The sequence below is a fragment of the Carassius carassius genome, chromosome 10 (assembly GCF_963082965.1).
Source record: "Carassius carassius chromosome 10, fCarCar2.1, whole genome shotgun sequence".
Taxonomy (NCBI): Eukaryota; Metazoa; Chordata; class Actinopteri; order Cypriniformes; family Cyprinidae; genus Carassius; species Carassius carassius.
In genome coordinates, this window is record NC_081764.1 from 29,007,913 (window position 1) to 29,019,447 (window position 11,535).

An 11,535-nucleotide genomic window follows, 5' to 3' on the forward strand; every position below is an offset into this window, starting at 1 on the left:
GCGTCAAGACGTACGTCAACTGCGCAACTCCGCATCGAGAATCACAGCTGGCTATTTCCTTCCCCATGAACCAAAGCTAACTATTAAAATCAGTTCACGTGTTTACTGTGATAAAGATTCGCTTTACTTTGGAAATTAAGATGATTAACTACCATTTGTAAATCTCACATTGCACAATCTTCAACAAGATCGTGAAAGGTATGCTTTCTGTCAGGAGAGTAATCTACCAAGTAAGATATAGGTAAATTTAGACTCAGAAACAGTTGCTTAATTATGCTCATGTGGATTAATTCCCAGCATGATTGCACATGTCCCTCCCTCTTACTAACTGAAAAGGGTTTGATTCAGTCCAGTGACTCGAATCTTTTCAGTGCGGCCGCTCACCTAAAAGATTGATTCAGTGACTCTTTACATCCGTACGCCAGTAGATGGCAGCAAGTGAGTGTCTTTTTGTGCGTTGTGAAAAGTTATTGAATCATGTGCATATCGTTCAAAAATGGATTTATTCACAAATGTATGTTTTACCCACAAATTATATTTAAGCAGATCTATTAATGTTTCATCCACCTTGTCAAGATCTAGGTATGCCTTTTGAGAAGCTATAACAGAAAGACAGCATTAATGGAAATAAGATGTCTACAGTGTACATCATTTTAATTTTACAGTTTTAAAACTGTAAAAATGCAGTATTTTACTTTGTACAATACAATAAAGAGTGATTTTGTTTATTACTGTTTGTAATTTTATTTTTGTATTATTGAAAGGTTAGATCTTGGCTTAAGTCTCAGATGGTACTCCAAGTAAATAATTAAGGTCATATAAAGTTTGGATTACCACTATATAACTGTTCGTTTTAACACAGTTTAAATACAATGTCCGAGGCTATTCAAAATGGAAAACCCATCCTCAAACGTCCTGGAATTGGACTTTTGTGGAAATTGTTTTTTGTGTTAGACTACTCCAATCCAGGATGTGTCTTGTTAGGAAAAAGAAAAACCAAAATTGGGAAAGGCACCTAACAGTCACCAAGAGGTCACATTGAATTTGGGTGAGTTCACTGTCACAGAAGTGCATCCGTGTTGCCTTTTACTGATGTTAACATTACTGTATCAAATTAGAAAGACGTTTATGTTCCTAATTCCTGCTTTATTCATGTTAACTTTTCTTATATGCTAGTGCATTTAAACATACAGGTTGCATGTGAATTAATTGGAATTATCAGAGAAACCTGAGGACTGTGCCCAGAGAGGTGATGGAGGAAGCTGGCATCTGACTGAAGAACATTTGCTTTGCATCCGTCATCAACTCCATCAAACTGGAGGAAAACTACCATTATTATGTCACAGTCATCATGCAGGAAGAACTGGACAGGTCTCTCTCAGCTGAACCAGTTAATTCAGAGCCAGAGAAGAATGAAGGTAAACCATTTCTTTGAATGTGTTGTTGCCTGTGTAGTCTCAGGCCCAGATGGCCCACCCACAGATCATTCGTGATAGTGATAAAAATCTGTCATGTGAGACTATTCCCTGTCTCACACCAACTTGGCAGTCACCATTACAACAGGTTTTAACAGTTTTGAGAAAATATTAAAATGTTTAAGATAATGATGGCATGGTTTTTTTTTTATAAAGCTCTAAATGCTTATTTGGCAAGTTATTTTGTTGTAAAAAAGTGTAGGTTTTAATTTTAATTAATTTAATTTATGCATTTAGCAGACGCTTTTATCCAAAGTAACTTACAGTGCATTCAGGCTATCAATTTTTACCTATCATGTGTTCCCGGGGAATCAAGCCCCCAACCTTGCGCTTGCTTGTTTGCTAACGCAATGCTCTACCGCTTGAGCTACAGGAACACTAGGTAATACTGAAACATTAGTGATTTATATTTTATTATTTAACTGTATTTGCCCAAATGGCAAGCTGCAGTATTTCACTGAAATATTCAGATTCCTTAGGTACTTCTTTCTCAGGTTGGACATGGAGGCAGTGGGAAGATTTCCCCCCGAAGAGCAGCTATTCTTGCCCTTAGTCAGCTTGAGGCAGCAGGACATTCAGTCATTCAGAAAAAGAGTTAAAGGCGTTTCTGTAATTAAGAAATCAATCTTATCACTCCCTGACTCACCTTAGACCTTTTCTCACTCATTTTGAAGAGAGCTTTGACCTGATGAAAGGACACATGTCCTGTTGTTAGACTGACGTACTGTACTTTGAGATTGACTGTAATGCATAATTAATTCATTATTGAATGTTATTCCAGCTTCTCAGTAGCATAATGATTTCATTGAACACACATGTATTAAACTATCTAAGTCTATTAAACTGACTATTTTCAGTCAGATATTTATAATGTACATGCCATTAAAGTCTGCATTGAACATGTTATAGGTGATGTTATGTTAAAATATTTAGGTAACAGTTTACAATAAGGTCAGATTTGTTAACATTACTGAATGCATTAGGTATCCCAAGAGCAATACATTTAAAGTATTACATTTTGCTTAAAGCTAATTTCTACATATAAATTTTAATATTTCAAGTAATAAAATAACATTTACCTATAATTAATTGGATTATTTTATTGAATTTAATATTATATGAATATTATCTATTATATTAATTTAATTATATTAATAATGAATTGTATTTTATTGTTAAGTGTTACCAATATTGCGTCATAACTTCTTCTGGCATAACTTACTCTTATCCATTCCCACCAGACAACACCCTTTGCATTTTGCAATACTACTGCAAGGATTTCGCAACATATAGTTTTTTTCCACATAAATCTTACCTGCACTCAAATAAACATTACCTGGTAGGTTGGACAGTCTTTCTTTTCTTTTTTTCAAACCACGCCCCCTATCCGTGAATTGATTATATTATATTATATTATATTATATTATATTATATTATATTATATTATATTATATTATATTATATTATATTATATTGTGCGATCATGTAATATATTTATTACATTGAAAACGTAACATTAAAACAAAACAAACGATGATATTTGTATTTGGTGGAAACAGCGCCCCCTTTCTGTTCATTAATGAACACAGTATTAATCCGGTCGTCTCGACCTAAATGCGCCACAGCAAGTTGATAAGCAGCGCAGTGTAAACAGAGAGGTCGTCGGCTTTGCCAAGCTTTCGCTTATAGTTCGGTGAAAAAAGGAATAGACAAAACTAATTCCAGTTGCACAATATGGTGAAACTCGCTTTCAACTCCGCTCTCGGACAAAAGGATTTAAATAAGGAAGAGAAGGATGAAGCTTTGATCCCTCAGGATGTGGTGAGTTTTGTTAGCACAAACGCTAACGATAACCGGACATTGAGATTAAAAACAACGTTACTTTAAACCATTAAATTCTTAACGTGTTTATTTTTTGTAATGGTGGTCGGCCAAAGTGTAGAGATAAACATGACAACATTAAATTAAAACAAAGTATTTTTTTACATAAAAAAAAAACGTTGTTGTTTGACCGGATCATAGACGTTGTTTACAACAGTGTTTGTTTGGACTTTGAGGATTGTAACCGTATTTTCTGTCAGATAGTTTTGTTTTTGTGTGTGTGGAGGGAAGCCATCTCCTGCCTTGTGTGTGTGTGTGTGTGTGTGTGTGTGAGTGAGTGAGTGAGAGAGAGAGAGTGTCAGACAGCTTTGAGCTTACAGGAAAATGGCCGACAGTTCAACACAAACACCAGGATAAATACACAAATCTTATCGCGTTGCACTTTTGAGATATTTTCCATCAAGATTCCTAATACATGCACATGCAATGTTCAGAAATATATATAAAAAATTCAATAAAACATTCAATTTTAAATGCTTGTTCAAGCAGCCTGATTTATGTCTGTGCAGTCAATGCAATATTTAAAATTAAACACAAGTTCATTTTAAAATGAGATTAGCATTTAAAGGTTTCTGGGTTTGTACATTTGTCCCTTGCACTTCCTGAAAAGGTTGCAGTTGTAAACATAGTAAAATCAGGAAGAGGAAAGACATGTTTAACCAGTCTATCGTGGGAGACTTTCATAAGGGTGAGACCAGCCCACTCAGATGCATGCACCGTCTGGCTGCTTCTGTTCCTCAAATACGATCATCAGCTGCCACTGAGGATGAGTCAGTGCCTAGTGTGTGAATTGGGTTGATAATCAAGAAGAAGAGGTCGTGAATCATTCATAAGACACTGTGGTGTCTGCTGAAACACTGCCACTGCTATCAGACCGACAGTGCAGCCTGATCTCACTGGCACTGTTTCAGCAAGGAGCATTTCAGAAGGAGAAATTTATTCAGAAGATTTCATGCATGGAGCAATGATCCTTACCTTTAGACATTTCTAGCAATCGGAGACTCTAATTCTTATCTAAATCAGTTAAAAGGTACCAATTCATCATGAGATAAGCTGAAAAGTTTGTGCTGTGTGGTCTAAAATCCTCTGTCACACAGTTGATCAAAGCCTCACTGAACTTGTGGCTGGAACCGACTACCAAAAACAGCTATCTTTGTTCCTTCAAGAAACTCCTGAAGGCTCTGGTTATTTAAACAAAGATGGCCTCTGTTAGCTAAGCCGTAATCTGCAGTGTGTGTCTGTGTGTGTGTGTCCGGGTGTATTTGAAACCGCTGTGTTTGTGTGTAAAGTGTGAGTGAATCTTTGAAGCCTTTTGTTATCAACTAATTTTTCACAAACTCCAAAACAGGAAGGGCATTTATGCAACCAGAGCGCCACTTGAACATAGGATATCAGTGCATTTGGGTAAATGCAGTTAAATAGAAAGAAATACAATCTAAAATGATAGAAAATGCAAACGCATTTTGTCGAACATGGCATTAGGATGATTTTGGAAGTTTTTTTTGTTGTACCTGCACAGATAATTAATAAAATTATCATTTTATTAACCCCCCCAGAGTTAATAAAATGAGTTTTACTGTTTTTGAATCCATTGAGCCAATCTTCGGGTCTGGCGATAGCACTTTTAGCCTAGCTTAGCATACATCATTGAATCCTATTAGAAAATAGTTCCCAGCAACACTGCTATTGCTGCAACCACAGACATATACAAGTATTTATGTGTCTATGGCTGCAACTACAAAAACTAGCTGGGAACTATTTTCAGGGACTGCGTAATATCACTACGCCTGCTGTGGCCATGTTACGGCAGCACAGTTCCTTGATTATTACGCCGGAACTGAAGTATAGTTCCTAATCATATTGGCCTAGAAAATCACAACTTTTCATTTTCCGCTGGTCTTAGTACCCGATATAACTACAGGAGAGTCAAGTTTTAAATAGGAAAAATATTGAAACTCTTTGGTCCTTTTTGAACGTGATGCAACTGGTCTAATAGGATTCAATGATGTAAGCTAAGCTATGCTAAAAGTGCTATCGCCAGACCTGGAGATCGGCTCAATGGATTAAAAAATGGTAAAACTTTATTAACTCTGGGGGGGTTGGAGAATGAGCCTATTTCCAAAAAAAGTGGAGTGGCAAACTTCCTCCGATCTATCTCTCTCTCTTTCTCTCTATCTCTCTCTCTCTCTCTCTCTCTCTCTCACTCTCTCTCTCTCTCTCTCTCTCTATATATATATATATATATATATATATATATATATATATATATATATATAGTGTGTGTGTAAGTGTGTGCACAATTTCATTTTGTACTTTATTTTAAGGTGTCTTATTACAGTGTAATTACACAAATAAATACTGAGTAAAATTATAGTATTATGTATGATATTATATTGAAATAAGGTCAGGGTTTGGTTTATGTTTAGCCTAGTTGCTTGTAATTATGCCTAATGCACTATATAAATTATTTCACATACTATATAGTTTCATGTCTAACAAAAAAATATTATAAACATTGTATTTAAATACGGTCACAGACCAGACTAATTGATAATAAAATGTGTTAGTTGACTGTTTTCATTGATTAGTGTTTGCAGCCCTAATCATTTCAAACAGACACAATCTGAAATGTGTCTGTGGAAGATCAGGAGGTTGGTGTTTACTGAACTAGAGGAGAGCTAATGATGACTAGACTAAATTATAATGAAATTAAATTGCAGCATTGTCGTGGGAAATTGAGCCCAGACTGCATCCCTCAGACACACCTGTAAACAAACCTTTCTGTATATTATAGACATTTCCAGCTGAAATGTACTCCTTTGTTTGTTCCTGTTGGTCTCTGGAGGAAGGATGGACATTTCCCAGTATCTGTTGCACACAATGCAATTATTTTGAACAAAGCCACATCCAGACTAAGTGCACTCACAGATCACATCTATGAAAACTCTCTCCTTTAACAAATAAACACATGCAGGTGCTCAAGTGAAGTGGGATCTTTGGGGATTGTAGAGAGAAAACTGTGAACAGTTGTAAACAAAAACACGGTTCCTGAACACATGGCGTCATAGAGGAGACCATATAATACATGAAAATTTAGATTATATGTCTATACCAAAGCTAACATAAGAATAAATGTAGCATGCATTCTTGAAGTCATCAACTGCTTAAAGAAACTTACTTTTTACTAGGAGCATATAGTTAATTTTTCTTTGTGTGTGTTTAAAGGATGTGGAGGACGGTCTACGTATCAGGCAGCAGTCCAGGGGCTGGTGCTGGTGCATGTGTTTGGGTCTGGCCCTCATTCTGTCTGGCGTGGTTGTGGGCGGAGCTTACCTGTACAGGTATTACTTCATAGAGGTGAGAGAGTCATTTCCATCAGCTGCACCACATGAGAGCTCAGAGTAAATATGTGAATCTGTCGGATCCTTAACATAGTATCTTACATAGTATTAAATGTAAGATTTACTTCAAAATGTAATGCAATAAAAAGTCCAAACATAGATTCAGTATGAAATTAAAATTCCTTCATGAAAACATTTAGTAAAAAAAAAAAAATGCCTTAACTTGGTTTTATTGTATTTTAGTTTTGTTTTTTAGTTTTTGCATTAAAAGGATAAGTTAAAGGTGAACTTAAAACTACAGTCGTGGCCAAAAGTTTAAGGAATTACATAAATATTGGAAATTGGAAAAGTTGCTGCTAAAGTTTTTATAATAGCAATTTGCATATACTCCAGAATGTTATGGAGAGTGATCAAATGAATTGCATAGTCCTTCTTTGCCATGAAAATTAACTTAATCCCCAAAAAACCTTTCCACTGCATTTCATTGCTGTCATTAAAGGACCTGCTGAGATCATTTCAGTAATCGTCTTGTTAACTCAGGTGAGAATGTTGACGAGCACAAGGCTGGAGATCATTATGTCAGGCTGATTGGGTTAGAATGGCAGACTTGACATGTTAAAAGGAGGGTGATGCTTGAAATCATTGTTCTTCCATTGTTAACCATGGTGACCTGCAAAGAAACGCGTGCAGCCATCATTGCATTGCATAAAAATGGCTTCACAGGCAAGGATATTGTGGCTACTAAGATTGCACCTAAATCAACAATTTATAGGATCATCAAGAACTTCAAGGAAAGAGGTTCAATTCTTGTAAAGAAGGCTTCAGGGCGTCCAAGAAAGTCCAGCAAGCGCCAGGATCGTCTCCTAAAGAGGATTCAGCTGCGGGATCGGAGTGCCACCAGTGCAGAGCTTGCTCAGGAATGGCAGCAGGCAGGTGTGAGCGCATCTGGACGCACAGTGAGGCCAAGACTTTTGGAAGATGGCCTGGTGTCAAGAAGGGCAGCAAAGAAGCCACTTCTCTCCAAAAAAAACATAGGGACAGATTGATCTTCTGCAGAAAGTATAGTGAATGGACTGCTGAGGACTGGGGCAAAGTCATTTTCTCCGATGAAGCCCCTTTCCGATTGTTTGGGGCATCTGGAAAAAGGCTTGTCCGGAGAAGAAAAGGTGAGGGCTACCATCAGTCCTGTGTCATGCCAACAGTAAAGCATCCTGACACCATTCATGTGTGGGGTTGCTTCTCATCCAAGGGAGTGGGCTCACTCACAATTCTGCCCAAAAACACAGCCATGAATAAAGAATGGTACCAAAACACCCTCCAACAGCAACTTCTTCCAACAATCCAACAACAGTTTGGTGAAGAAAAATGCATTTTCCAGCAGGATGGAGCACCGTGCCATAAGGCAAAAGTGATAACTAAGTGGCACGGGGACCAGAATGTTGAAATTTTGGATCCATGGCCTGGAAACTCCCCAGATCTTAATCCCATTGAGAACTTGTGGTCAATCCTCAAGAGGTGGGTAGACAAACAAAAACCCACTAATTCTGATAAACTCCAAGAAGTGATTATGAAAGAATGGGTTGCTCTCAGTCAGGATTTGGCCCAGAAGTTGATTGAGAGCATGCCCAGTCGAATTGCAGAGGTCCTGAAAAAGAAGGACCAACACTGCAAATACTGACTCTTTGCATAAATGTCATGTAATTGTCGATAAAAGCCTTTGAAACGTATGAAGTGCTTGTAATTATATTTCAGTACATCACAGAAACAACTGAAACAAAGATCTAAAAGCAGTTTAGCAGCAAACTTTTTGAAAACTAATATTTATGTAATTCTCAAAACGTTTGGGCACGACTGTAGAAAACAAAACTAAAATTCAATAAAAACCAAGTTAAGGCAGTTTATAATAAAATTAATAATGGTCTTCAGGAGGAGAGGATGTATTTCTGTGGGGTGAACTACCGTGAGGAAAATTACAAGATGCAGGACAGCCAGGAGGAAACCGACATGGATTTGCCAGCCGCATACAAGAGGGTTGAGGAGAGAGTGAGGGTTCTGGAGGATGAGGGGGTGGAGCTCATTAACATCCCGGTGCCCAAGTTCAGCGACAGTGACCCTGCTGACATCGTTCATGACTTCAACAGGGTGAGAGCAGATATTTATCTCCCTCACAAAGCCATACATTTACACACAATTTCATCAGATTCCCAAAAATAAACTACTTCTGCCAAAATAGTTACTTGCTGGTTTTCTGTCTCTGCTTTTAGAGACTGACAGCGTATCTGGATCTGCGTTTGAACAAATGCTACGTCATTCCTCTCAACACTTCTGTTGTGATGCCGCCCAGAGACTTCCTGGAGCTTCTTGTCAACATCAAGGTAACTGCAGCAACACTGCTATCTTATATTTGAGCTTCTTCAAAATAGCCGTCCTTTAGTCTGCCATAAAACCTCATGAATTGCCTACTTGGACACTATGAATAATGCCCAGAAATGAAGTCTAGGTTGTCAACTGGCAAGGCTTTGCAATGCAGTTTTAGTCTGGAGTTCAAACATGTGACCGTGTGACTTCTGTTGTGTTTGTAGGCAGGAACATACCTGCCGCAGTCCTACCTGGTGCGTGAACAGATGGTAGTGACCGGGAAGCTGGAGCATGTGGATCAGCTGGGTTACTTCATCTATGGCCTCTGCAGAGGGAGAGACACTTACATGCTGGAGCGCAGAGAGACTGTTTTTGGTAACCACATGCATCCATCTATACTTCTGACGAGCATCCCATTGGTCTTATATTGATTACGCACTAACCGTTACAAACAATATTTGCCAATTAAGACTTTTTGACTAATTAATGAGTCTTTACTAGGACGTTTTTTTAAATGGTGTTTTATAATGTTACAAAAAATATGTTAATATTTTATTTATTTTAAATATATTTATTGGCTTTGGTTTGAACAACAACAAAAAAAAGACATTCCAAACTATCAAAACCACTGAAACAAAATGATAGAATTAAATAAAATAAGGTCAAAATAATGTACATTTTCATATATCCACAGATCATAGATTTCCAATGTATTCTTTTGCAATTTACAGATTTTCTGTTTTAAATAAATGCTGTTAATTTCAAATTTTCTATACTTCAGAGCATCCGGGGGGGAAAAAGTATCACAAGTTCAACAAACATATTAAGCATCACAACTGTTTTCAGCATTGATTTTATATATATATATATATATATATATATAATATAATATAATTTAATTTGAGTTTTTAGAATTTTTTATTTTCTATTCCTTTATTAAAAATGTCTGTGTAAATATTTCAGTTTTAGTTGTTTTAGTACATCAGGGTAAACTAAATGAAAAGCAGAAATTAATATCATGGATTCTTCATGAAGCAGCACAACTGTTTTCAACATTGATAATAAGAAATGTTTCTTTAGCAGTAAATCAGCATATTAGAATGATTTCTGAAGGATCATGTGACACTGAAGACTGGAGCAGTGATGCTGAAAATTCAGCTTTGTCAGGAATATATTATATTAAAATAGAAAACAAATATTTTAAACTTTAGGAATATTTGAGAGTATTACTTTTTACTGTATATTTTTTAATCAAATAAATGTAGCCTTGGTGAGCATAAGAGAGTACTTTAAAAAAATAGAAAAAATCTTACCAGTCTCATATAAACATATATATAAATATAATGTAATTTAAAGTTTTTTTTTTTTTTTTTCACTTGAGTACACGTTGACACAAAAATCAGATATTGAGCTCTGAAACAAGCCACATACATTCACCATACCATTTCTCTTTTCACAGGTATCCAGAAGCGAGAGGCTCTCAACTGCCACAAGATTCTCCACTTTGAGAACAAGTTTGTGGTGGAGACTCTTATCTGTGAGCCGTAGCGGGAGTAAAGACAGCTGGGTAACAAGATAAATCCACTTTTGACAAATTCCACTCTGACCCTTCCTCTCCTTCCATTAAGCCTCTTCTGTTTGTGTGCGTGGGAGTGTGTGCTTCTCTCCGATTTGTTTCTCTGTAATGAGACTGAATGCCAAGAGCAATATAATTCATAGAAACATTTGTGTGTAGGCAAACATTTGGACCAGTTTCTCTCTCTTAGTTACCATTTTCCTGTGTCTGGGTTTCTGTTAAGTGTGTGCGGGGTGTAATGTATGAAAGTAACTAGCAGCAAGTTGATCATGGCAGAGGGAAGGACTCGCAGAGGATAAATGTCCAATGAAATCTATCAAAGATGCACATGTTTAGTGTACATTTAAAACTGTGAATTGTCACAGATACCAGATTATATACTGGAAAATATATTTGGTTAGAGATTTGTGATATATGGCCAGTTATTACATGTCGAAAATACACAGAATTGATTTTTGTATTAGTTACACTTAAGTCTATACTTTTATTTTAAAGGAACAATTTTGCTCTGCTGTAAGTTAATACACTGTTAAAACATCCTTTAGTAGAGAAGTAAAATCTTGGATCAGATTTAGAGAATGCAGAACATTTTTTTAAATCTTAAATATCTTAACTTGTTAAACTGCAGACTTATAAAATGTGTATTATGTAATTTAGGGACTGCCGAGGTATTGAGGGGTAGACTGATGGATGAAATATGTAAAGGTTGTTTCAATTGACTAAAATGTCTACCAAGTTCAACATGTGTTGGAATGATTTAAACTTTACACATAACCCAAAAGGTTTCAACGTTAAACATGTTAATACTAATAAAAATTTGACCACTCAGTTTGCTTGTCTTCATTTCTATTTTTAGTGTCATGTAAATACTATCATAGTTTCTATAAGTATTTTGAATTTAATA

At 36.4% G+C, this 11,535-nt stretch overlaps 1 protein-coding gene across 1 annotated transcript; it reads left to right on the forward strand.

The window, feature by feature from the left end:
* The first annotated feature begins 3,093 nt into the window (after nucleotides 1-3,093).
* On the forward strand, nucleotides 3,094-11,459 carry LOC132152095 (integral membrane protein 2B-like). The gene is made up of 6 exons (XM_059560780.1): nucleotides 3,094-3,296; nucleotides 6,582-6,713; nucleotides 8,624-8,839; nucleotides 8,962-9,072; nucleotides 9,280-9,430; nucleotides 10,515-11,459. The coding sequence occupies exons 1-6, from the start codon at nucleotides 3,210-3,212 to the stop codon at nucleotides 10,601-10,603; spliced, it is 786 nt and encodes a 261-aa protein (XP_059416763.1). The 5' UTR covers nucleotides 3,094-3,209; the 3' UTR covers nucleotides 10,604-11,459.
* Nucleotides 11,460-11,535: the final 76 nt, after the last annotated feature.

What these genes read in the sequence shown, in the direction of transcription:
- LOC132152095 (XM_059560780.1), top strand. Translation starts at nt 3,210, where the DNA reads ATGGTGAAACTCGCTTTCAACTCCGCTCTCGGACAAAAGGATTTAAAT. An exon ending in ACAGGTATTACTTCATAGAG is followed by an intron (nt 6,714 to 8,623) that starts GTGAGAGAGTCA and finishes AATGGTCTTCAG; the next exon opens with GAGGAGAGGATGTATTTCTG. An exon ending in AGCTTCTTGTCAACATCAAG is followed by an intron (nt 9,073 to 9,279) that starts GTAACTGCAGCA and finishes TTGTGTTTGTAG; the next exon opens with GCAGGAACATACCTGCCGCA.